The sequence below is a fragment of the Dreissena polymorpha genome, chromosome 2 (assembly GCF_020536995.1).
Source record: "Dreissena polymorpha isolate Duluth1 chromosome 2, UMN_Dpol_1.0, whole genome shotgun sequence".
NCBI classification, from domain to species: domain Eukaryota; kingdom Metazoa; phylum Mollusca; class Bivalvia; order Myida; family Dreissenidae; genus Dreissena; species Dreissena polymorpha.
Window position 1 is genome coordinate 119,126,084 of NC_068356.1, and position 27,559 is coordinate 119,153,642.

At 37.4% G+C, this 27,559-nt stretch overlaps 1 protein-coding gene across 1 annotated transcript in view; it reads right to left on the bottom strand.

Moving 5' to 3' along the window:
• LOC127868724 (WD repeat and FYVE domain-containing protein 3-like) overlaps positions 1-27,559 on the bottom strand; it is a 118,417-nt gene that overhangs the window by 26,441 nt on the left and 64,417 nt on the right. Inside the window, exons 36-53 of the mRNA XM_052410728.1 lie at positions 25,699-25,756; positions 25,343-25,464; positions 23,640-23,841; positions 22,796-22,867; positions 22,187-22,412; positions 19,160-19,177; positions 14,790-14,985; positions 13,957-14,042; positions 12,676-12,775; positions 10,259-10,360; positions 9,751-9,961; positions 8,912-8,994; positions 8,407-8,563; positions 7,811-8,034; positions 7,172-7,320; positions 6,568-6,621; positions 5,011-5,157; positions 4,641-4,724 (exon numbers count right to left, since the gene is read on the bottom strand). Of these exons, the coding sequence (XP_052266688.1) occupies positions 4,641-4,724; positions 5,011-5,157; positions 6,568-6,621; positions 7,172-7,320; positions 7,811-8,034; positions 8,407-8,563; positions 8,912-8,994; positions 9,751-9,961; positions 10,259-10,360; positions 12,676-12,775; positions 13,957-14,042; positions 14,790-14,985; positions 19,160-19,177; positions 22,187-22,412; positions 22,796-22,867; positions 23,640-23,841; positions 25,343-25,464; positions 25,699-25,756 (2,291 nt within the window). The remainder of the gene's footprint in view (positions 1-4,640; positions 4,725-5,010; positions 5,158-6,567; positions 6,622-7,171; positions 7,321-7,810; positions 8,035-8,406; positions 8,564-8,911; positions 8,995-9,750; positions 9,962-10,258; positions 10,361-12,675; positions 12,776-13,956; positions 14,043-14,789; positions 14,986-19,159; positions 19,178-22,186; positions 22,413-22,795; positions 22,868-23,639; positions 23,842-25,342; positions 25,465-25,698; positions 25,757-27,559) is intronic.

Here is a 27,559-nt window from a genome sequence, read left to right on the forward strand (position 1 = left end):
ATTTTCTAAGTATAAAAAGGGCACATAATTCTGTCAAAATGCCAGTCAGAGTAACATAACTTTACCTGCACAGTCCCCTTACGATAGTTAGTAAGTGTTGCAAGTTTGAAAGCAATGGCTTTGATACTTTAGGAAAAAAGTGGACCTAACCACAAAACTTAACCAAATTTTCAATTTTCTAAGTATAAAAAGGGCACATAATTCTGTCAAAATGCCAGTCAGAGTTATATAACTTTGCCTGCACAGCCCCCTCATGATAGTTAGTAAGTGTTGCAAGTATGAAAGCAATAGCTTTGATACTTAAGGAATAAAATGGACCTAACCACAAAACTTAACCTAATTTTTTAATTTTCTAAGTATAAAAAGGGCACATAATTCTGTCAAAATGCAAGCCAGAATTATCTAACTTTTTCTGCCCAGTCCCATCATGATAGTAAGTAAGCGTACCAAGTTTGAATGCAATAGCATTGATACTTTATGAGAACAAGAGGGCCATGATGGCCCTGAATCGCTCACCTGACTCATTAAGATCAGATGAAAACTATGACCTCTATTGTCTACACAATGTTTTTCTATGATTTGACCTAGTGACCTAGTTCCTGACTCTAGATGACCCAAATACAATCCCAATCCAGATTTCATCAAGATAAACATTCTGACCACAGTTCATAAATATTGGATGAAAACTGTGACCTCTATTGTCAACACAAGGTTTTTCTATTTATTTGACCTAGATTTTTACCCCAGATGACCCAAATACAATCCCACCCAGATTTCATCAAGAATTCTGACCAAATTTCATAAAGGTTGGATGAAAACTGTGATCTCTAATGTCTACACAAGGTTTTTCTATTATTTGACCTAGTGACCTAGTTTTTTACCCCAGATGACCCAAATAAAATCCCAACCCAGATTTCATCAAGATAAACATTCTGACCAAATTTCATAAAGATTGGATGAAAACTGTGACCTCTATTGTCTACAGAAGGTTGTTCTATTATTTGACCTAGTGACCTTGTTTTTGACCCCAGATGACCCAAATACAATCCCAAACCGGATTTCATCAAGATAAACATTTTGACCAAATTTCATCAAGATTGGATGCAAACTGTGACCTCTACTGTCTACACAAACAAATTGTTGACGGACGGACGCACGGACGCACGCAGGCACGCACAACGGACGCCGGACATCACACGATCACATAAGCTCACTGTGTCACTTCATGACAGGTGACCTAAAAATATGTGTCGGAGATAAACATGAACAGTTGTGGTTAAAATCCCATAGAAACAAGGGCTGTTTGTAAAACATGCATGCCCCCCTATATGGGCTATAAGTTGTAGTAGCAGCCATTGTGTGAATACGTTTTTTGTCACTGTGAATGGTGGTGGTGGTGGTGTTGGTGGTGGTGGTGTAGTAGTAGTAGTAGTAGTAGTAGTAGTAGTAGTAGTAGTAGTAGTAGTAGTAGTAGTAGTAGTAGTAATAGTAGTTGTAGTAGTAGTAGTAGTAGTAGTAGTAGTAGTAGTAGAAGTAGTAGTAGTAGTAGTAGTAGAAGTAGTAGTAGAAGTAGTAGTAGTAGTAGTAGTAGTAGTAGTAGTAGTGGTAGTAGTAGTAGTAGTAGTAGTAGTAGTGGTAAAAGTAGTAGTAGTAGTGGCAGTAGTAGTAGAAGTAGTAATAGTAGGCGTGGTGGTGGTGGTGGAGGTAGTAGTACTAGTAGTAGTAGTACTAGTAGTAGTAGTAGTAGTAGTAGTAGTAGTAGTAGTAGTAGTAGTAGTAGTAGTAGTAGTAGTAGTAGTAGTAGTGGTAGTAGTAGTAGAAGTAGTAGTAGTAGTAGTAGTAGTAGAAGTAGTAGTAGTAGTAGTAGTAGTAGTAGTAGTAGTAGTAGTAGTAGTAGTAGTAGTAGTAGTAGTAGTAGTAGTAGCAGTAGCAGTAGCAGTAGCAGTAGCAGTAGCAGCATTACAAGACCAATACTTAAGAATGATCAAATGGGAAAAGGTAACATAGCACCAGCAGTAAATATGGGGTTCATTTACAGGTCAGATTTGGAATCTCTGCTGTAAAATGAGATTTTGAATGAATTAAAGGGAGGCAAATCTGTAATAAAAAGAACATGCATAAACCGTAGTTGTTTCCCTTGTTTGAACCATGCTAAATCCTTACAAGTTTGGAAAGAATTGGATGAAAAATTTGGACTTTATTGCATAAACACCATTTTCTCAATTCAAGGGGAGGTAATTCTGTACTTCATGGACCAATAATGCTCATTTTTTGTAGGGTTTGTGTCCTCATTGATATAAAGACACTGTGCAAATTTGGAAAGGATCGGACAAAAAATGTGGAAGATTTTTGAAAGTTTTCACAAAATAGGCAAAAACGAATAAACATGCAAAGTTCAACGAGCTCCTGCGGCCATGTTTTTTGACGAATCAAATTTCTTTGAACAACTTTTTCAGGGGAGCCCTCAAAGGTCATCCCTGTGAAATTTTTTGAAAATCTGATGAGCGGTTTCTGACAAGAAGAGTTTTTAAGGTTTTTACCATATATGGTCATGGCGGCCATCTTGGTTATGTGATCAAATTTTTTTTAACAATTCTTTTGTCCCATGACCTAGGGATGCTCCACATGAAATTTAGTTGAAATTGGCTCAATGGTTTAGAAGAAGAAGATGTTTACAAATTTGTATACGGACGGACGGACGGACGGACGCCGGACGCTGAGTGATCACAATAGCTCACCTCGAGCTATCGCTCAGGTGAGCTAAAAATGTACCTAAACGCAAAACTTAACCAGACGCCGACGCCGACGCCAAGGTGATGACAATAGCTTATAATTTTTTTTCAAAAAATAGTTGAGCCAAAAAGTGTAGGGCTATGGTTCATGTGCAGGGCACTTCTGCACATTGATATCTGTACACCCATAAAGTTTCATGTTGATATCTCATATAGTTTCTGAGATATAGCCCTCATAATATTTGTGCCAGACGGACAGACTGACGGACAGATTATATATGCCTCCTCCTTAGGTGGGGGGATAAAAATATGCTAGAAAAACTAAAAATGTGTCTCTGACTCTCATACCCCCTTGACACATGTTTGGACTAAGACGTATCCACAATATACATATATATATATATATATATATATATATATATATATATATATATATATATATATATATATATATATATATATATATATATATATATATATATAGTTGTTAAAAAGACAAATAAATATAATTCTGCAAGAATCAAGCCAACCATAATTCCTTACTCAACTATCATCTTCATTGTTTACGATCCGAACAAAAGCACTGGCAGTTTGCAAAAGGCGGAATGACGTAATATCACGTGGTACGGTAATGCGTAATTTCATTGTTTTAACGAACTCAACTGAAGCATTCCGTACATAACGTTACATCCGTAATTGTATCTATAGAAACCAGCAAACAACATTCGTTTCCGCGAAAATAAATATTATTAATTTATATTCAGAAATGAATAAGTCTTATTTTACGACTGCAACGATAAAACAACACATTACTCCATTTAACTAGTTTAATGAACCGATTCCAAAATATTTTGCATCCCAATAAACATCACAAAAATGTAATAGAATGCACAAAGTATTCACTAACAGATCTCTTTAATATATTATACGAGTAAAAAGGGGGATATAAAAGGCCGCAGCGAAAAAACAGCCGGTGGTAACCACGAGCCCAACGAAAGATTGGCTACTCACTCGTGGAAACCTGTTACTTTGAAAATATACCTACTGGAGGTGGATGAGCACACGATAAAATTACAAAACGTGAAGTAACACCGTTATAGTAGCAACACCGCGTACCCAAAATAAAAAATGCTATTGCTCATCAAGCGACCGAACTAGGAAGAACCATATACTTTGCTGGGCTAAACCTAGTTCTACCAATCGCTTGACCATTGGATCCACTTTTACATGATAATCGCCATGACACTTTTAATGACACACTAAAACTTTTACTTGATCACTACACTTGTGATCACACTTTTTTCGCACTTGCGAATTACATACTTAATCGGACATTGATCACTACACTTGTGATCACACTTTTGCGCACTTGCGATAACACTTACTTGATCACTACACTTGTGATCTTTTACATACTTAATCGGACATTGATCACTACACTTGTGATCACACTTTTGCGCACTTGCGATAACACTTACTTGATCACTACACTTGTGATCCAATACTTTTACTTGTACCTTTTACATACTTAATCGGACATTGATCACTACACTTGTGATCACACTTTTTCGCACTTGCGATAATATACTTAATCGGACATTGATCACTACACTTGTGATCACACTTTTTCGCACTTGCGATAATACTTTTACTTGATCACTACACTTGTGAAGCATTCTGTACATAACGTTACATCCGTAATCGTATCTATAGAAACCAGCAAACAACATTCGTTTCCGCGAAAATAAATATTATTAATTTATATTCAGAAATTAATAAGTCTTATTTAAAAGAAATAATAAAAAAATAATTCAGTTAAACACAGTTATGAAAGTCAAAAGTATGCTATGTTTCATCCATACAAGTTTCTAGCAACAAGATCATACTCTTGGAAGAGGTGATACTTACCCTGCCTCTATCTTGGCATTCTGTCTCATGCCAGACACAGAGAGCTGAGCATTGTCAGTGATTGAGGTTGCCACACTGAAAAACCTGCAATGAAATGCACTGATTTTCTGGTTTCTGCAGGAGTAAGATACATTCAAATAAAATAAAACAATCATACATTCAAATAAAATAAAACAATCATAAATATGTAGATAATTTTATCAGTATCACAAGATCAACACTCTTTAACATATATTTATCTCAAATGAAAAGATAAGTGAAGGATAAAACATCCAATAAACATGATCCACTTTTTGACAATGGGCACAGAATCTTCAAAATGTACATGATTGATGCAAACATGGACAATGCACAGCAACATTTTGCTTACTTGGCATAGACTTTGTTCCTCATTTTCTTAGGGAAGGACAGTAGGTAGTTTCGGCCATCTGAAGAGAACACCTCAATAGCAATAGGCTGGAGCAGGTAGCGTCTCTTGTGCACCTCGCGAATGTCTTCATACGCAAACCGGTTATACCTACCATGAACAGACATGGCTTCACATGAATGGCAGTTATGGCACTCACATGAATAAAAGTAGGGCTTAAATACCCAATAAGCTGATGACATACATATAGTAGAATATAAGCCTAAAGATTCTAATGTAAGACATATCCAGTTTAAGCAATAAAAATGTTCAAGTACATACTAAAATCATAAAATAAATTAGTGACAGGTCTGCATCTTGCTTTCATTGATGAAGTTATCTCCAAGTGTGTGCTATTTAGCAAGTCCTTTCAGAACAGTTATTGACCACAACGATATCCCTGCAATGGCTAATTTCATGCAGATGTGAAATTAACTTCAAAATTGTGTCATTTGCTACTTTAAATTGATAACACACAAAGACAAAAAGCATTACTTTGAATTATTGAATCATTTGCAAATATTCATATAATTCTGACACAAAAAGTATGACATCTTCAAAAACAAGAGCACCGCATAACGGGTGCCAACGCTCGGCTGCGGGTGCAGTTTTGAATAAATGAAAGATTGTCAGAATTTTTTATATTTTTTTAGAGGTCACAGTGACCTTGACCTTTGACCTAGTGACCCAAAAATGGGTGTGTAAAACTCATCAAGGTGCATCTACATATGAAGTTTCAAAGTCGTAGGTAGATGCACTTTGAATTTAGAGCCAATGAAAAGGTTTTAGCCGGCGGACGGCTGACAGCGGACAACGAGCTGGCTATGACAATACCTAGGGTTTTCCCGGAAACATCCAAGCTAATAATGTAAGGCACTTCTACATATTATAAATAACACTCCTATAATGTTTCACTTTGACACACAGAAAACTGAGAGATTAGTTTGTGGCACAAAGTATATATATACAATGATGTAAGTATCCAAAACTTAAGTTAACGTGCTCATAACTCTGCAAAATATATTATGACATAAACAACAAGAGATGTGTTTGTCAGAAACACAATGCCCCCTAGTGGCCGCTTTGATTTTTTTTTTTTACCTTTGACCTTGAAGGATGACCTTGACCTTTCACCACTCAAAATGTGCAGCTCCATGAGATACACATGCATGCCAAATATCCAGTTGCTATGTTCAATATTTCAAAAGTTATAGCAAAACTTTAACCAAGGTTAAAGTTTTGGGACAGAATGACACAGACAGGCCAAAAACAATTTACCCCCGATCATTCGATCCGGGGGCATAAAAATTATGTCTTGCACTTCTACATACTAGAAACATATCTGTAAAGTTTCATGTTGATGTTTATTGGCTGAAAACTGAAAGATAAGTAAGTGACAAAAGGATTATGTGCAGCACAAACTTTGTTTGAGGCGGTATAACAAGCGAAAAGACCATTGCTGAATAAAGATTAATAAGACAGATATGATTTGCAAATACAGGCAAGCGTTTGAACACTCACTGTTTTTTCTGCTTTGGATCTCGAGTAGTCCTAGGTATGATTGGATCATGCAGTCTGAAATCCAAACATGAAAATATGTTTGAAATGACCATCACACAAGAAATGATAATATGGAAATTTCATTCATATACCTTTCAACTGCATACCTCACCATAAAAAAAACACAATTTTGAAAACAAACAAGCAAAACAAGAAACCGTCGGAGACGGGTGATGCTCCCCAAAGTTTATTTTTGTCACAATATTGCACTATATATTCAGATAATAGGAACTGTCTTGAGGTCACAGTAGTTGGGGGGACAAGAATTTTTTTATAGAAAATTTCAAAGGGCCATAACTCTGTGAAAAATCATCCGACCAGAACCCGCTGATAATATGCACATCTCCTCTTGGTAGTGAAGCTTCCCATAAAGTTTCATTGAATTCCGGTCATTAGTTGCTGAGAAATAGCCCAGACAAAAATTGTGCACGGACGGACGGACACACCGACGAAGCGGCGACTCTATGCTCCCCCCAAAAATTGATTTTGGCGGGCATAAAAACTAAGATAACCAAGTTAACTTTCAATACAAAAGAAAAGTGCCCCATGAGATACATATGCATACTCAGAAGGCAGACTGTCGATGTCCTTGATCTCCCTGGTAGCCAGGAGTGTGAGCCCATCAATGATGTGGAAATGTTCACGGCCAAACAGCAGCAGTCCCTCAGCAGTCTCCAAACCCTGAATGCGTGCACACCGGAACATGTGGGAGATCTGAAAGATCGAAGAATTTTATAAGATAACTGAATGAAAATCCATATTGTGGAATTTAGTTATTATGTCAGAAACATTAAACTTTTTTATAATGCGGACATGACTGAATAAAACTGGAAATCTAAAACTTCAGTCACAGTGTACTTGGTACTACACATTGTACAACAGAACATCCCATACTCAAAACAAGAGCTGTGTTTGTGAAACACAACCCCCACCCATACAATGTTATTATGAGAAAATAGTGAAGCCCAAGACTCATAACTTCGCCAAAAATCAATAGAAGGGAACAAAACTCAACCTTAATCTATAACTAATGCAGGTAAACTCACACACAAATAACCAGGTACAAAATCTAAAAGTGTTAAAGAAAAAAAAACTTCAGAAATTGTACAGTACATATGCCACCATACTGGGTGCAAAATATTGATTCAAAGTACACAAATTAAATGTAAAGGAATCGTCAAATTATGTATGGCTGTAAGCAGACCTTTTCGCCATCTCCGAGTTGTCTCAGTATGGCCTGGTTATCCCCCTTCTTCTGGCCTGTCTCCTGTACTGCCTCTGTCTGTGTCTCGGGGTTCTCTGTGTTGTTGACTCCTTCAGACTGGTCCACCCTCTCCATGTCAACATCCTCATCATCATCATTGCTCTCCTGTGGCTTGCTGCCATCTGACAACTTCTTAGGCAGTAGTTTGGGGATCTTCATGATATCTGCAACCCATATACCTCATTTATATGAGTATATGCTTTAACTATATTTTGCTTACCAATGAATGTTTTTTTCGACCCACAAAACTACCGTATTACTACCTGTACAAAACGTGAATGCAGCAACAAAACGAATTCAGGTCACATGCATACAAATAGCTTCCATCATACCATATTTTCAAAGTAATTATGCAATAAAATCAACTCAACATGACCAATCCTGAGCCAATCAGATCAATGCTTTTAACATCTTCAGTACACAAGTGTGAGCTTATGATATCTGTATAAGTTATGAAACATACTGAGTAAATTGTGATCAATATTTGAACAATTTAAATGAGCGTTTCAGTTCAGTAGATCAGTTTCTCTGCTAACCTTCGGGTGAGCGTTCCTCCAAGTCTGCTTCTATGGCAGGCAGCACATCGGTTCCCAGCTTGATGGGTGGGGCCGACTCTCCGAGCAGTGTCTGGCTACGGAACTGCAGGTAGTAAGCTTTGCTGTCATTGCTCACAGGGATCTTGTATCTCAGCGGCTGAAATGGTTGAACGCTGATAGAGACAGCAAAATAGATGTCTAGTTTATATGCAATAAAACTATAGCTTCTGAAAGGTGTTTAGATAGAAATATCACAATTTTATATTTAGTTGCAGAATGAATAAGGTCCCTTTATGATTCAATTCCAAAGAACATGCATTTATATTCCATCTGTGTAAAAACATGAAACAAGCAAAGTGATATTATTACAGTTGTTCATGGCATGTGATCAAACAGCTAAGCAAAGTAAGAGAAAAAGAGATTTATCAGGCCAACTATTCACAATGGCCTTTTATAATCAAGTGTTAGATTCAGTTATTCCCTCAGTTAAGCATTCAGCACTCACGCTGTCTTCCATGTCGGGTCTGTATGGATAGTGAACATAGAACATATCATTCTTCACCATCTTCTTCCTCATCCGGAATGGACCTACATGGAACAATACAATAGCAGCTAAGAAAACTTCTCACTTGACAGATTATTAATTGGAAATACAGCAAATACTCCATCCATTACAGATAGAGCTTTCCATAAAGGTAACTTATACCACCCACACATACATGGCATTGACATGGATATTGCAGTTATTGTGGTAAAACAGAGAACAATGTCTGGAGTAACAAAACAACTACCTTAAAGAATTCTATTAAACTTGTGTAGCTCTCAATTTACACTCTAAATCCTTCCACACATTTAGACAAGATATATAATGGAAATATTGTTTATTGTATCAAAATATCAAAATATAGCTGGGCAAACAAAGCAGCAAACATAAATTAAATCATTTATAACTACCTTTATTACAAAGTGTGTTCAATGTGGGGCTACAAAATGTGATTACAGAGTGGTGCTTTAATGAAGACCAGGGGTGTGATTGAAGAACCACCAAGAACCATAGAAGGTTCAACAAAACTGTTCATTTGTATATAGATCCAGCAAAGTTTATAAATATTTGCAAAATTAGTTTGACATTGAAAGGGAGGAAATCATTTAGTTAGTTTAGTTTAAACCTATTTATTTTAGCTTGATTGCCCAGAAAGCCTAGTGCTTATTGGAAACACCCTGAAACTCATTTTCTGGGAATAGAACCAGTACTTGGTGTCTATGGGGGAAATCTAAATAAAGAACGCTTCCACTTTATTTGAAGGGAAGAAAATCCCACCCTTGAAAACTCAGCATGCCCACCTTCAGTCATGTCCAGCATCCACTTATCGAGCCGGGAGCCGACCATAGGTCCCCAGAGCCCCCGTTCTCTGAGGAGTTCCTGCTCGATGTGTTCCCAGGTCTCGCCCATGTAGCGCTCGGTGAACTCTGCATTCTGTGTGTGCTGCTGGTGCTGTATCTCCACCAGGTCCTTCACGAGCAGCATGTGGTCCAGGGAGCTCATCATGTACTCCTGGGGGTGGCAGCAGGTCATAGGAATTATATATTGTTCATTTAAAGGCAGTCTCTCCTTAGCAAAAATCCAGTCTAGGTGGTAAGTGTCACCCCTGATTAGCCTGGACAGACTGCACTGGCTAATCTGGCATGACACTTTATAAACATGCGTAAATATATGAGCCTTGTTCTGGGAAAATGCCTTGTTCTAGGAAAATAGTGTTATCCCAGATAACTTGTGATAATTTGTAATTTAATTATATCACATACATAAAACCAACACTGTTCAAACGTGTGACAAGATGCTGTGACTCACATGTGGGTGTGTGTTGGTGGAGGGGGAGGCCTTCAGTGGAAGGTCCCTCTTGGACTTCCCACGGGCCAGACTCAACATCCTACTGCCCACCATCTGGATCGTCTGTAACCGGGAGGAGGGAATTGTGACATAAAACATTAAACTTAGGAAACTAATAAGCCGCATTCGGGGAAACCTGGGCTTAAATCATGTGCTTAAAGGGTGGTCCCAGATAAGCCAGTGCTGGCAGCACAGGTTAATCAGGGACGACACTTTACAATTGTATGTGATTTTTTGTTTAAAAAGAAGTGTCTTATTACCAAAAATACAATTAAGGTAGAAAGTGTTGTTCTGCATTAGCCTATGTGAACTGCACAGCTTATTCAGGCACGATACTTTGCACACATGCATAAAACCCCTTTGTCTCAGAGCGTAGGTCTAACGTTGGCACAGAGATCAGGGGACCTTAAAGTACAACCTATTTTTTCCTAAATAAAGAATTATATATTTTTTTAATTGTTTAAAAGTACGACTCAACAAAAAACAAGCAAATTCGTTGAATTGATATCCCCTGCCTATATACTTCTGGACACAAAAGTGTTATATTTGACACTTAAAAAAGCATTTTTTTGAAGATACAAAAGGCCATAACTCTGTTATTATCAGATGGTGTACAATGCCATTTGGCGTGCATCATCCTTTTATCCATATATATACTCATACCAAGTTTCAATGAAATCCGCAAAAGCACTTCCAAGATATGGCACCGGACACAAAAGTGACGGACGGACGGACAGCGCCAAAACAATATCCCTCCGCCTCTGGCGGGGGATATATACTCATACCAAGTTACAATGAAATCCGCCAAAGCACTTCCAAGATATGGCTCCGGACACAAAAGTGCCTATAGTAAAAAGCATTTTTTCAAGATACAAAGGGCCATAACTCTGTTTTGAACAGATGGTATACAATGCCATTTGGCGTGCATCATCCTCTTATGCATATATATACTCATACCAAATTTCAATGAAATCCGCCAAAGCACCGTCAAGATATGGCTCCAGACACAAAAGTGCCTATAGTAAAAAGCATTTTTTCAAGATACAAAGGGCCATAACTCTGTTTTTAACAGATGGTGTACAATGCCATTTTGCGTGCATCATCCTCTTATGCATATATACTCATACCAAGTTTCAATGAAATCCGCCAAAGCACTTCCAAGATATGGCTCCGGACACAAAAGAGCCTATAGTAAAAAGCATTTTTTCAAGATACAAAGGGCCATAACTCTGTTTTTAACAGATGGTGTACAATGCCATTTGGCGTGCATCATCCTCTTATGCATATATATACTCATAACAAGTTTCAATGAAATCCGCCAAAGCAATTCCAAGATATGGCTCCAGACACAAAAGTGCCGGACGGACAGCTGGCCGGACGGACAACGCCAAAACAATATCCCTCCCCTCTGGCGGAGGATAATAAAGTTAAAGAACATTTATTGTTTAAGAATATTCTTTAATGTCAGTCTTCAGCTACAGATGAGAGTTGGATACTGGTTCAGGCCCCTCAACTTTTTAAGGCTTCAATGTCAAACTTAGTCTCACCTTGACATTATGCTTAATGAGAATGCTTGGTGCATTTCACTGTCATTGATTAATACTAAAATTGAGCTTTAATTGTTTGACTTTGTCTGGCATGGGCTCATATTAACCAGCCAATTCATAAATGTAGTCACTTAGGTGTAAATAAATGGGTAAAAATGATGCAAATGTCTATTCAGAAAATACATTAAAAGTAAACAGAACAATAAATAAAATAACATCATTTGTAAGAAAATATAATATACATAAGGAAAATGGTAATTGATTTTACACAGAAGATACACTTTGGCATTGTTCATTCAAAACTTTTTAATTGATCAATTAATTAATACCCTTTGGGGATTGGATATGCAGTCCTGAGTATCAAAAGTATAAAAACAAGAGATGTGTTTGTCAGAAACACAATGCCCCCTACTAGGCGGCTTTGATTTATTTAAAAAAATTCATTTGGCAGGTACAGATAATTATCTCCCTTTAAAGCTTATTACTTCCCTTGGATTTGTATTATCGACCTTTGACCTTGAAGGATGACCTTGACCTTTTACCACTCAAAATGTGCAGCTTCTTGAGATACACATGCATGCCAAATATTAAGTTGCTATCTTCAATAGTGCAAAAGTTATGGCCAATGTTAAAGTTTTCAGACAGAATCACAGACTGACAGACAGACAGACAGGTCAACTGCTATATGCCACCCTACCGGGGGCATACAAATTTATGTTGACAAATGATAAATAATTGTTATTCTTGTTTTGGCATCAATATCATGTACTTCCATCTTTGTAAATTTATGAAACATGAATGAAAATTAATAATCATCTTGTTTCCTCTTACCTTGATCTGTGGTATTTTTTCAGTGACTGTGTACAGACCCTTTCTTTCGTTCTCAGCATACGTCACCCAGATACGAGATGCCGCCTCTTGAATCACTGGTCTAAAAACATGCAGCTTCAATTGACCAGGGTTATGCGAAAATGGGTCTTATGCTGGATACAGCCAGCATAACTGCAAACCAGACTGCCCAGTTTGATCAGGAGCTCTCCTATCAGGTATAGTGTCATCCGGTCATGTGTGGTTTTGCAGTCTCATTAGCAGACAGGTAAACTCCTGACCAGACTGAGTAAATGTACTGGCTTGTCTGGACCTATGCTAGGCAGATATGGTAAAAGAGCCAGTTTTGCATGATGTGGGTCAATTTAAAGATTTTACGAAACGCTTTGTTGTCCAGAATAATATATTTAACAAACAAGGGCTGTTTGTAAAACATGCATGCCCCCCATATGGGCTGTCAGTTGTAGTGGGAGCCATTGTGTGAATACGTTTTTTGTCACTGTGACCTTGACCTTTGACCTAGTGACCTGAAAATCGATAGGGGTTATCTGCCAGTCATGATCAATGTACCTATGAAGTTTCATGATCCTAGGCCTAATTATTCTTGAGTTATCATCCGGAAACCATTTTACTGTTTCGAGTCACTGTGACCTTGACCTTTGACCTAGTGACCTGAAAATTTATAGGGGCCATCTACCAGCCATGATCAATGTACCTATCAAGTTTCATGATCCTAGGCGTAAGCATTCTTGAGTTATCATACGGAAACCATTTTACTATTTCGAGTCACTGTGACCTTGACCTTTGACCTAGTGACCTGAAAATCAATAGGGGTCATCTGCCAGTCATGATCAATATACCTATGAAGTTTCATGATCCTAGGCCTAAGCGTTCTTGAGTTATCATTCAGAAACCATATGGTGGAGGGACCGACCGACCAACCGACAATATACCCCCTCTTCTTCGAAGGGGGACATACAAAATAGGTCCATTTGTATTTGCTACAGTTGTCTGGCCATAGAGAAATAACATTATTGACTTCAAATATTGGGCAGCACTTTATTATGATGTTCATTTGCTGAATTCACATAACTGCAATCATGTGCTTTAGCTGAATTAACTTTTGTACTAAAAGATTCTTGGTCAAATGCACACAATTTCCCTATCAAAATATCTCTTTTTTACAGTAAAAATATGAAGTTTCACTGCATGAACTCAATATACAGGTCAAACAGGGACATAAGAAACCCCTAAAGGTCTGCTATTGATGCCCCTCATTCTCACCTGATGGTGTACAGGTCTGGCACAGTGTAGTCCTCTGTCTTGGCTAGATCCCTGTTGATCTGGGTGCGGAATACCTCCTCCAGTGCCTGGCAGAGCAATATGAAGTTCAATGTCTTATTAGTTATTAAATAAATAAATTATTTTATCCTATTACCAGATGCAAATCGATAGTATTACAGCGATCGTATAAACTTTAGCTTTATACAATTGCTATTTTTAGATCAGATTTGGGATTTTCCAAAAATTGGAGAATCTGTTTTTGTCAACTGCGGTAAGATAAAAATCGTCAAAAAATGGGATATATGATAATTATTACTGAAACATAGGAAGAAAATAATAGGATAAATATAATATTATGTGAGTTTTGGATAAAGATCAAGTTTATCATGCTCCGCTCGAACCATGTAAGCGCTAGGCAAGCCTCGCGCTACATCAGTTCTAAGCCTTGCATGATAAACTTGATCTTTATCCAAAACTCACATAATATTCTCTATAAATTTTAACTTAGTACATGCTGTATATAATAGGAGCATTTTTGACTGATTTAACATGAAACCCACTAAAACAAGTTATAAATAACAACAGAACCATTGAGAAAATTGACGATGATTGTAATGCTTCATCCTCGCAGATGATAAAGGATGATGAACACAGCAGATAATCTGGCCATGAAAAATAACAATCCAATATATCAACAACCTTTGGCAAGCATTTAGAACTTACATAATTAAAATGAGTCTGGAAATACATTAAACCTGTACAAATGATCTCCTGGATAATGTTTATACAAATTACACATGAAAATGACATATATCATATGACACACTACATACAGGTTTCTTGTGTACATAGAGCTCCTCCCACACCCTCTTGGCTGCCTTGGCAACCAGTGAGAGCCCCTGTTCCTCTGTACGGGAGCGGCTGGGGGAGCCCCTAGGACTCTGGGAGGGGCCACTGAGGCCAGGGTTCTCACACAGGCTCAGGTGCCATGTGGTCTGGATAGGGTTCTCCTCACTCAAGTTGATGTAACTGGGGACATGAATGAGAGGAAAGTATCAAGCATAGGAGTGACTTAGCAAGCATGGGAAATAATTGTTAGAGCGCTGGAATGTTTGATGGAAGTATAAAAATGCTGCTCAAACACAATTAAACAAGAAACCGTTGGAGACAGGTGATGCTACCCAAAGTGTTTTTTTGTCACAATATTGCACTATGTATTCAGATAAAAGGAAACGTCTTGAGGGCACAGTAGTTGGGGGGACAAGAATTTTTTTTTAGAAAATTTCAGAGGGCCATAACTCTGTGAACAAGAGCTGATGACTTATGCCCCCTATAAAGGCTTGATAGAAGTTATGAGCTTTTTTCAAAACCTAAACGCAGATTTAAAAACCTAAACACGGACCCTAAGTTCAAGGTCACAGAGGTCAACATTTTTGTGCGTATGGAAAGGCCTTGTCCATATAAACATGCATACCAAATATGAAGGTTATATCTCAAGAGACATAGAAGTTATGAGCATTTTTCGAAACCTAAACGCAGATTTTGAAACCTAAACGCGGACCCTAAGTTCAAGGTCAAGGGGTCAAAATATTTGAGCGTATGGAAAGGCCTTGTCCATATACACATGCATAACAAATATGAAGGCTTTATCTCAAGGGACATAGAAGTTATGAGCATTTTTCGAAACCTAAACGCAGATTTCGAAACCTAAACGCTGACCCAAAGTTCAAGGTCAAGGTCACAGGGGTAAAAAAAAATTGCGTATGGACAGGCCTTGTCCATATACACATGCATACAAAATATGAAGGTTATATCTCAAGGGACATAGAAGTTATGAGCATTTTTCGAAACCTAAACGCAGATTTTGAAACCTAAACGCGGACCCTAAGTTCAAGGTCAAGCTCACAGGGGTAAAAAATTGTGTGCGTATGGAAAGGCCTTGTCCATATACTCATGCATACCAAAAGGGGGCATAAAAATCATCCGACCAGAACCCGCTGATAATATGCACATCTCCTCTTGGTAGTGAAGCTTCCCATACATAAAGTTTTATTGAACTACTGTCATTAGTTGCTGAGAAATAGCCCGGACAAGAATTGAACTATATGTACAGTTAATGGAAAGTTTCAACGGGCCATAACTCTGTGAAAAATCATCCGACCAGAACCGGCTGATAATATGCACATCTCCTCTTGGTAGTGAAGCTTTCCATAAAGTTTCATTGAATTCCGGTCATTAATTGCTGAGAAATAGCCCGGACAAAAATTGTGCACGGACGGACACACGGACGGACAGACGAAGCGGCGACTATATGCTCCCCCAAAAATTTTTTGGGGGAGCATAATAAAATAGGATCATATGAGTGTTTGTATCAAAAGAGACATGTGATGAGAAGAAGGAGTTTTGGAAATGATCAAATAATGTTTGCTGCTTTTGGGTGCAATAAATGTGACAAAGAATTTAGGAAATAGATAACATCAGCATGTGTTCAAGCTGGGAAATACAGATAATCAATTCATTCATTTATTTTTTATTTATTGTATGTTCAATCATATTAAGATGTTAATAAGTGTATCGGTTGTTTTAATATATGAATATCATGTTGTGTTTTTTTCAACACAGTTCTATATTTCTGTCAGTAGGTAAATATGTTAAATACATGGTAAAACATCTATAATGAAATAGATTAAGTATTTTTGGAAGATATCTGTCAATCCGAAATAAAACTTTTAATTTTAAGATACAGCGGGCTAGATACCTGAACATGTAATTTCTACACCCAAATCTATCTTAGGAAAAACAATTCTGTTTTATGTCAAATTCAGTCGTTAACACAGTAATTGACAGAAATATACACTCACAGTAGAAAATCATTGATATCTGGAAAGTTAGATAAAGATTCATTTAAAAGTGAATTAGCGAAATGAGCAAAAACAGTGAATTTTGCATTGTTTGTAGAAACAAAGGGCAGTAAATCTTAAGTATCCAGCGGGATTGGGATAGTTATCAAAGTTGGCCTATATATTTTATGTCAACAAACATTTGCAAAAAGTTTGGTGAAGATTCAATGAAGATTCAATGTATTTGTAAGAGAGCAGTACCAGTGATTTTCTTATTATTTGTATAAACAAAGGGTACTTACTATAAAGTGCATGGTGCAAATTGGCTGGTTATTAAACTTGGCCTTCATTTAATAACAACAAACATTTCTAGAAAGTTTGATGAAGATATTATATAAACTGTAGGATATAGATGGTGCAAATGGCAAATTTCAGATTAATTATGCAAATGGCAAATTTCAGATTAATTTCTTCTCAATAAATGTCAATAAATTAACTCTGAAGCGCCTGGGTGCAAATTGGCCGGTTATCAAACTTAATTTAATGCAAACAAACATTTCAAAAAGATTTTGTTGATACCTTATAAAATTGCATCACTTAGAGAGCAGAACAGAAATTTTTTGCAAGTTTTGTATGAATAAAGGGCAATATCTCTGAAATGCCTGTTGCCATTTTGCTGGTTATCGAACAAGAGACATAAATAAATAAAATGAAATGGGCACAAGCAGTCAAGTGTATTTCTCAAGAGACGAAAAAAAGCAACCTCAAGCCAATAATTACTATTCATACATTTAAAATAAGAGCATGTTAAGTTCTCCATAGTTGAAAGACACAGATTTTGAGCAAACTACAAGAAATTCGATGAATTATGTTATATCTCCTTATAATTCCTGAATTACTTTTAAGTGAAAACATGACCACATTCATAGCACAAAACAAAAATCAATTAATATTGATATTGCTTGATTTCAAAACACTAGTATATAGATGTTAAAACATTAAGGAATCAAGGAAAAAGGGATACATGTAGGTCAAGGTATTTAAAACAAATTAAGAGCAACATAATATTTAATTGGTAATAAATCCTAAAATAATGTGTGTGATATTTTTTAAGAAAGTCAACAACAGAAGCAAAACCAATGTTAGTAAAAATGTCTTTCAATTGTATATACATGCATATCGTGTTGAAATGATATGTGTACAATCTAAATTATACAAGAGTTTTGTCACTCGAGTGACAACAGGCCCTGATTGATTGTGGGTGTGTCAGGGAGAAAAAATTGAGACATTTTGTTGTCCTGATGAACTTTGATTAAAATATCCACCCTTTAAGCAATCTCAAGCAAGGTCTGGATATAAGAAAACTATAAATGAAATTATTTTCAAAAGTGTAATACAATCTTAAACTTAGGATCAACCTTTCTTCTACTCAAAGCAACAATGACCTTGAATAGGAGACCGCACACAACACTACACAATCCTGAGTGAAGTATATATGTTATCTCATATGTATGAAGCTTCAATACAGTATCTTGTTTATTCACTAGCAATTAAGTGGAGAACATTTTGTACATTTTTTTAAATGCTGACCTTGACATTGAAAACATCAAGCCCATATGCAATCCCCGGGCATGTCTTGATAATTATAGGGTTTATACCTATGAAGTTCAATTAAATCTCAATTTATTCTAAAAAGAGCAAAAACAAAAAGATGATGCAACACAAAAATCATAAACCGACAATACCTCCATGATTATGAAGCACAAGGCAAGGTAAGGCATTACACTGCTTCTTTAAAAGATCTTTTCACCTATGCAGTAAAAGCTAATACCACTTACAGTCATAATTTTATGCTACAAGCAAAACTTAAGTATGAGAAACATTACAAAGCGTAAACCTCTGGCATAAAAAGTGCTAAACAACAATTCTAATTCACTGCATTGCCTCTGAGTTAAATCTATCCATGGATGAAGTTTACAGCTAAAACACCTTTTGAGTTTTCAGGTTTAAAAAACTTGTATAACCATGAAAAATAAAACAATACTTTGAAGTAGCAATATGTGATTACACAAGTGAAGATTACATTTTATTAGCAGTATGTGGTTATCTGTAAATGATGATTAACTTACACAAAAGAAGAACATGTATATATGGAGTATGGTTCATGTGGGAATTTATGCATCATACATTTAAGCATATTTTATTATATTTTTCAGGATTCTTAAAATTCTTCACCTTTTTTTAAAACCCATACATTTGCATCAATCAGCCCTAATTTTTTTACAAGCAGATATCAAATTTATCGAATTTAAAGTCACTTGATATAAGAGAAAGAGGTATGGATGATATGGCTTGAAATGTACCTTCCACCAGGAGTTGACCTACAAGGAAAGTTTATAGAAAGTTACTCAACTGAAATTGCTCTCTCAAATTATGGTGCACCTACAATTGTTCAAATACTCAAAAACACTAGTAAAACAAGAGATGTGTTTGTCAGAAACACAATGCCCCCTATTGCGCCGCTTCGAAGCCATAAATTTGACCTTTGACCTTGAAGGACGACCTTGACATTGACCTTTCACCACTCAAAATGTGCAGCTCCATGAGATACACATGCATGCCAAACATCAAGTTGCTATCTTCAATATTGCAAAAGTTATGAAGAAGGTTAAAGTTTTGGTTAAAGTTTTTTAATTTGTTTTTTTGATCTTTGACCTTGAAGGGTGACCTTGACCTTTCACCACTCAAAATGTGCAGCTCCATGAGATACACATGCATGCCAAATATCAAGTTGCTATCTTGAATATTGCAAAAGTTATGACCAATGTTAAAGTTTTGGTTAAAGTTTTGGGACACACACACACACACACACACACACACACACACACACACACACAGATACAATGACAGACAGGCCAAAAACAATATACCCCCAATCTTTCGATCCGGGGGCATAAAAATACTTCATGCATACAATACGCACAAATGATATACACATTCCATATTTACAATGACAACTGCAAAACACTTCATTCACAATAAACATAAATTTGCCTAAACTTGCAAAATGAAAACACTTTTATATTATGAAACACATGGATGGAATCTGTTCCATACTTAGACATCAAACATCATTTTCCTTTTTCTTTCATCAAAATAACACATTCCCTTTCCTGACATCCAAACATCACATGCCATCTTCTTAAATCTATACATCTCATTACCTTTTCTGACATCCAAACACCACATTCCTTTTTCTAACACCCAAACATCACGTTACCCTTTCAGACCTTGGAAAATCAAATTCTCTATCATGACTACATCAAAACATCGCATTCCTTATTATGATATGATCCATTCATAACTTTTCCAACTATGATATTCTGAAAACGTAAGATTCCAAATTCTGACAACATGAAAACATAACATTCCCCATTTTGTATAGAATTAAATATTTAGAAAATATAGTAAAATTGTCTTTTCTTATTTGGTTTTTATTTCCATTCCCTACTTTGACAACATGACAACTTAGCATCCTCAACACCAAAAGCATAAACCCAAGCTATAATCCTATAATTCCATCCAGATACTTCAGAAGCGCACCCAAATCTCACAGGTGTACCCATATCACACAGGGGTACCATTATCTCACAGTGGTACCCATATCTGGCATGCATACCAATATCTGGCATGCATACCCATATCTGGCAGGCATACACATATCTGGCATGCATACCCTTATCTGGCAGGCATATCCATATCTCACAGGGGTACACATATCTGGCAGGCGTACCCATTTCTGGCAGGCCAACCCAAATCTGGCAGGCATAAATGTATGTCACAGGCGTACCCATATCTGGCCGGCATACCCAAATCTGGCAGGCATTCCCATATCTCACAGGTGTACCCATATCTAGCAGGCATATCCATATCTCAAAGGCGCGACCATATCTGGCAGGCATACCCATATCTCACAGGTGTACCCATATCTGGCAGGCGTACCCATATCTCACAGGCTTACCCATCACAGGTGTACCCATATCTGGCAGGCATACCCATATCTCACAGATGAACCTATATCCGGCAGGCATTACCATATCTCACAGGCGTACCCATATTAAGCAGGCATACCCATATCTTAAAGGCATATCCATATCTGGTAGGCATACCCATATCTGGCAGGCGTATCCATATCTCACAGGCGTACCCATTTCTGGCAGGCCAACTCGTATCTGGCAGGCATAAACGTATGTAACAGGCTTACCCATATCTGGCAGGCATACCCATATCGCACAGGGGTACCTATATTTCACAGACGTACCCATATCTCACAGGCAAACCCATATCTGGCAGGCGTACCCATATCTCGCAGGCATACCTATATCTGGCAGGCATACCCATATCTCACAGGGGTACCTATATCTCACAGAGGTACCCATATCTCACAGGCTTACCCATATCTGGCAGGCATACCCATATCTTACAGGGGTACCTATATCACACAGGCGCACCCATATCTCAAAGGAGTACCCATATCTGGCAGTAATACCCATATCTCGCAGGCGTACCTATATCTGGCAGGCATACCCATATCTCACAGACATGCCCATATCTGGCAGGCATACCCATATCTTGAAGGCATACCCATATCTGGCAGGCTTACCCATATCTCACAGCCGTACCTATCCATATCTCACACAGGCGTACCCATATCTTGCAGGCATACCCATATCTCACATGCGTACCTATATCTGGCAGGCATACCCGTATCTCACAGGCATACCCATATCTGGCAGGCATACCCATATCTCACAGGCGTACCCATATCTGGCAGGTGTACCCATATCTCACAGGCGTACCCATATCTCACAGACATACCCATATCTCATAGGCATTCCCATATCTGGCAGGCATACCCATATCTGGCAGGCATGCCCATATCTCATAGGCATACCCATATCTGGCAGGCATACCCATATCTCACAGGCCTACCCATATCTCACAGGCGTACCCATATCTCACATGCATACCCATATCTCATAGGAATTCCCATATCTGGCAGGCATACCCATATCTGGCAGGCATACCCATATCTCATAGGCATTTCCATATCTGGCAGGCATACCCATATCTGGCAGGCATACCCATATCTGGCAGGCATACCCATATCTGGCAGGCATACCCATATCTGGCAGGCATACCCATATCTCGCAGGCATACCCATATCTGGCAGGCATACCCATATCTGGCAGGCATACCCATATATGGCAGGCATACCCATAACTCACAGGCGTACACATATCTGGCAGGCATACCCATATCTCACAGGCAAACCCATATTTGCAGGCATACTCATATCTCACAGGCGTACCCATATCTGGCAGGCATACCTATTGGCTGTGTCCTCAGTGAGATTAAGGAGGCAGTAGCAGAGGCATCCCAGGAACTCCCCGTCGGTATTGCCAGGTCCCAACACGAGTGCCCGGTTGTTGGTGATCTTGTGGAGTGCGTCCAGGACCTGGGTCTGCCCCACCACTGTGTCCACCTGCCGAGACAGCTGGAACAGCACCACGCGGTTCAGAGACTTGTAGATGGAGTCCACTGATATACCTGATGCTGTAATATGGATAAAGAACATTGGTCAGATTTTGGGTTCGTTGCTTGAGGCTTTTAGAGAATTGTTCTATTTATCAAATAATCTAACCTTCATCAACAAAAGAAAGCAGACATATAAATAAGGTTAATAAGTCAAGAAAATTAACAATATGTCATCACTATACAGCACAATACCCTTACTTCACAAGACATGAATAAAGCTTAGTTAATTTCATAAGAGGATTTGTTTAATCAAATGATGACTGGTGATCAGACAAAAAATACTATTTTTCTTACTTTAAAAACAATCACTAGAAGATTTGTTTAATTATAACCTAATAAATTAAAATAAGTATTAAAGATCCACATTTTTTTAAAGTATTGAAAATTAAATGACTACACACTTTTTCTCTTGCTCTGAGAGATGAGCTTGCTTATGAAGTCAAACACTTCCTTGGATTCCCGTGTGTAGCTGCCTGGAAGGACAGACAGAATTATGGATAAGACAAAGCCATTTTAAATGAGACATAAGAGGCAGATTAGTAATATCATAAATACAATAATTAACAATATTATACCTCACATAAATTTGTTTCTTCTTTGCGTATATGAATTACACAGGTCCGTTATTTTGAAGAGTGCCCGGTAAAGATGCGCGCCCATCTAGTCAGAAGGCGCTATACAGTATATCCCCTGCTGACTAGATGCGCGCGCATCTAATAGTGCCCGCTCAAATGTTAGTTATTTGTAACATTTGTGCAAGTTTTACAACGCAAAGATTTTTCGAGTACTGTTTCCTTTGTTTACAAATATATCGTATAATTATATACATATTATTAGAAGTAACTGATAAATATTGATGGAATTTATATTCCGTTATTTATTTTTATTTCTATTGACATTTGTCTTCCCAAAAATGTTCGGTATAATATAAGAAATAGAAAACCTCACTTCAGGCCCAATGGCAGAATAGTGACCAGCCAGGCAGCCCCAAATAGTATATGGATCAAAGCTGAAGCCCCAAATAATAAGTATACTATTTGGGGCTGCCTGGCTGGTCCCTATTCTGCCATAGGGCCCTCAGTGAGGTTGTCTTTTTCTTAATTAGGTTTGCACTCAGGAACATAGATGTAAAGCAACCATTTAAAGATAGGTCCAAGATCTATAATCACAAATACAGAAGCCATTTTACAAAACTGATGCTGTTAGCTTTCAATAAGACATAAATAACAAACTATAGCAGCCTACCTTGCACCAATTTATCCACAACCCTCGATGTGAAGTAGAACACATTGGCATTCATGTTGGAGTGACTGCCCCCAGCCATGAGAGGAAGTGAGGTCTGGTCGCCTAGCAGCACATCCACGGCAACCAAGTGGTCCATCACTGTACGCAGGATCTGAGTCTGGTACTCCTTGTGCTGGGCGCGGGTTGCATGCTCTGGAATCGCCTATATAGGAGATAAGATGTGAACCAGTATGCACGGTGTCTTATCGATTGACAAACGGGTACTTTAAATCTAGCATTCCGTTGATGCATCTTGTCCTCAGGTGTTCGCTATCCTGTGTCCACAGTGAGAATATTTTATGCAAGTCATTTTATGGCCAGATGAAAGACAAAGTAACTGTCCAGACAAGCTGCATCATGCCAATATTTGATCCTTGACTCCAAGTGTGAGATAGCCCTTTGAGCTAAGGACGCAGATCTTGCACTTGACATTCAATCTCCACATGCCGTACATTTGTGGTATATGAATGATCAAGTCACAGGCTGGTCAAGCTCTATTATGCCTCAAAATTGACCTTTGACCTTGTTAAGTCCAATTTACATTTGAATGAGTCAAGGAAAGTGGTCTCTCACATGACATACAATATCTTCATCATGCACATTTGAGGTAAGATTAACAATTGCATAATGAACAAGAGCTTGATCACAAACAAAACAGCCCTGCCAGGTTAATGTTGTTGAAGTAATATCAGAATCTCATTAAGTTTCCCTAAGCTAGCGAAACTTCGCACTAACCAGTAAGTACTTTTTAGTTATGGCAGGATGCAGAATATATCTTCAAATTATTAGAATAACCATTGCAAGCCCAATTCTGGTGTGATAAAACAACTGAAATAACATGCATAATCCCTAAGGGTCCTCCAGACACATACAAAGTTCCTCAACGTAGAGAACATACTTTTGAGTTTTTACAGAATCCAGAGTTTAGTTGTTGTTTTTTTAATCATATCCAACATAATTTTTATCAGAAAAACAAGAAATAATGTGCATTATCCCATGTGGCAATCTACATACAAAATAAGACTCATCAACCTAGCTTAATAAATTTTTTATTAATTGCTGGATGTGGTGGGTTTTTTTAAAGACAGAGATGAACTGACAGATGGACCAGGAGCAAACCTATGCTTCTATCCAAGGTTACACTGGGTAATGCCTTCTATCTATATACTAAGTTTTAGTATTCTAGCTTGAGTAATTCTTTTTTAATTTTCAATTATTTCCTGAACCACAGAAATTTAATTCTTCCATGACCAAACAACAGAAATGATGTACATAGTCCCCTCTATCTCTAGCTTTATCTCTATCAACGAACTAACTTTCATCAACATAGCTTTATTACTTTTTGAATTATTACAGGATCCAGATTCAGACTGATACACTGAAAACAGGATAAGACAGACAGACCAGGGGTTAACCAAAAGTTGCCCCAGTTAACACTGGAAGGGGACTTATAATGAAGGAACAGTCAAGATAAACTTGGATGGAAGCACATAGGCTCAAACATTATGAAAAGTATATCAAAATAAATCCACAGCAAATAATACAATTTACTAGAAATAATAAAAATAACTATCAACTCTGAATTTTACAATAAACAAAAGAATATTGCTTTTAAATTGATCTAAAGTGAGGTTTCTCCACAGGAGATTTGTTACTGTTGTTACCTCAAGCATGATGTCAATGACTGCTGCAGACTTGGCGGCCACAGGCTGGGCCATGCTGTCCAGCACGATGGTACGCAGGAATTCTATCACATACTTGCGCGCAGGATGCAGCGTCAGGAAGCCTAGAAAAGCAATACATTTCTGGTTACAATTTTTAAGCATTTCGTTTCCATAAAATCAGTCAGCCCAACCAAGTCAACTCTTCCAGGGTAAGTTAATCCGAGGGCTAGTTTCGTCAATTTTAGTGGTAAACCAAAATATAAGTTATTTTGCTAATTTGCTTACTTAAGCTTCAAAAACTAAGAAAACACACACTTTTAAAATGATTAACAATAAATGGATAAAACAACAAATACCTGATTTATCTCTATTGGGTGAACGCACATACACTACCGGGTCACTATCTGGGAAGGGCTGGAAAGCGACAACAAAAAGCTTTCATGCCATGCCTTGGATGTAAGAATAATTCAAAGCACTAGCCTAGTTTAGCGTCACTTGTTCAAGCATGACTATTCAGGAATCAGGAATGATAAGCAGTATCTCTGACATAGAAAAACTACAGTGTTTAACTAATTATGTAATATGAAACAATACCTTAACAATTCGTAAACAAAGCTATTGACAGAAAACTTTAAACATTAAAATACAATGTCAAAAACAATGCAGTCAATGGCTTTCATGTTACAAGCCCCAGTGGCTTTGACCTTTAACCTGTTTACTTCAGGGTCAATAGACATCATACTTTTTTCCTGAGTATCCATTATATCATTTAGGTTGATAGTAAGCCAAATTGTATCTTGATATTGCAAGCAAATACAGTTCCTTTAGGCCATCCTTAAAAAATTGTTTGTTTGGCATAACCCGACCCAGTTAAATTTGGGTGGGTAGGTAGGTAGGGATTTTTTTTTTTAGTAATTTATTTTTCTGACATTGAACTCTGACATATACCAAACTGAAAGGTATTATCAAATAAAGCTCCAAGTCTTCTGCCTCATGAGAGGAAATTGGTTAAGATTTTTCTGCACCGTCCATATCACCGCATGTGTATTCATAAGTCTATTTTTTCTATAAAGAACTTCGAAAATATAATAAAATCGAAGAAAAATACTTTATTCGAAAACGACAGTCCGAAAAATTGTACGCATTTTGCACATGAAATAAAATGTGCATATCGTTTGACTACAGAAAATGAAAACAAGTAACCTAGCAAATACATAATTAATATACTATTTGGTTGACATATTACTTTACAATACCATAGTTTGTGAGTAAAAAACAACAAAGTAATTATAACATTTTAATTTCAATCAAGAACAGAAAGGTGCAACATCTTCGACATGTAACTAATTATTTAATTATCATCCTTCAATTCAGATCAATAGTCGGTAGAAATTTGTAAAGTGATCAGCTTAAAAATAATTTATTGAGTGTTACGCTTCTTTTCATTTGCTGATTTTTTATACGACTTTTGCCATCGGCCGTTATATTGTAGGCAGACGACAATATCAACTGTGTATTCCATTATCTGCGCATGAATGACCCAATATTACCCGATAGCAAACTCAATGTTGATTGGCCAGCTATCATATGCGCTTCAAATTGTTCATGGAAACAAAGAGAAAAATAGTTTAAAAAAAAACACTTCGGATTAAAATGGCGGATGTTTTCAATGAAATTTAACGAGATTTAAGCATATTCGCAAATTATATTTTTCTTGAGCCAAATTGCTATACTTTCGCAAATGGCGAACAACAGTGCGAGCCCTGTAATAGTGAGCATTTATTCCAATAATAACACGTTCGCAATGCTCACGCTGTCGTTCACCATTTGAGTCATTTGCGAAACTATTGAGAATTTGGCTCAAGAAAAATCTAAATTGCGAAAATGCGAAAATCGAGTAAAATTTCGTTGAAAACATCCGCCATTTTAATCCGGACTGGTTTTCTATATTTGTCTCTTTGTTTCAATGAAAGTGTTCGCAATTCGAACAGTTAACGAAACCCGGTCTGTACCCAATTAGACATTGCTTGACCTTATTGTTAATGAAGTGCACATGGTAGCTGGCCAATCAGCATTGAGCTCGCTTACACATAACATGACGTTGTCGAACATAACATGACGTTGTCGAATGAAACCTGAGAACGGGTGGAGCTATCGGATAATATTGGGTCATTTATGCGCAGATGTTCTATAATTTGAAAACACATTTAATATCGC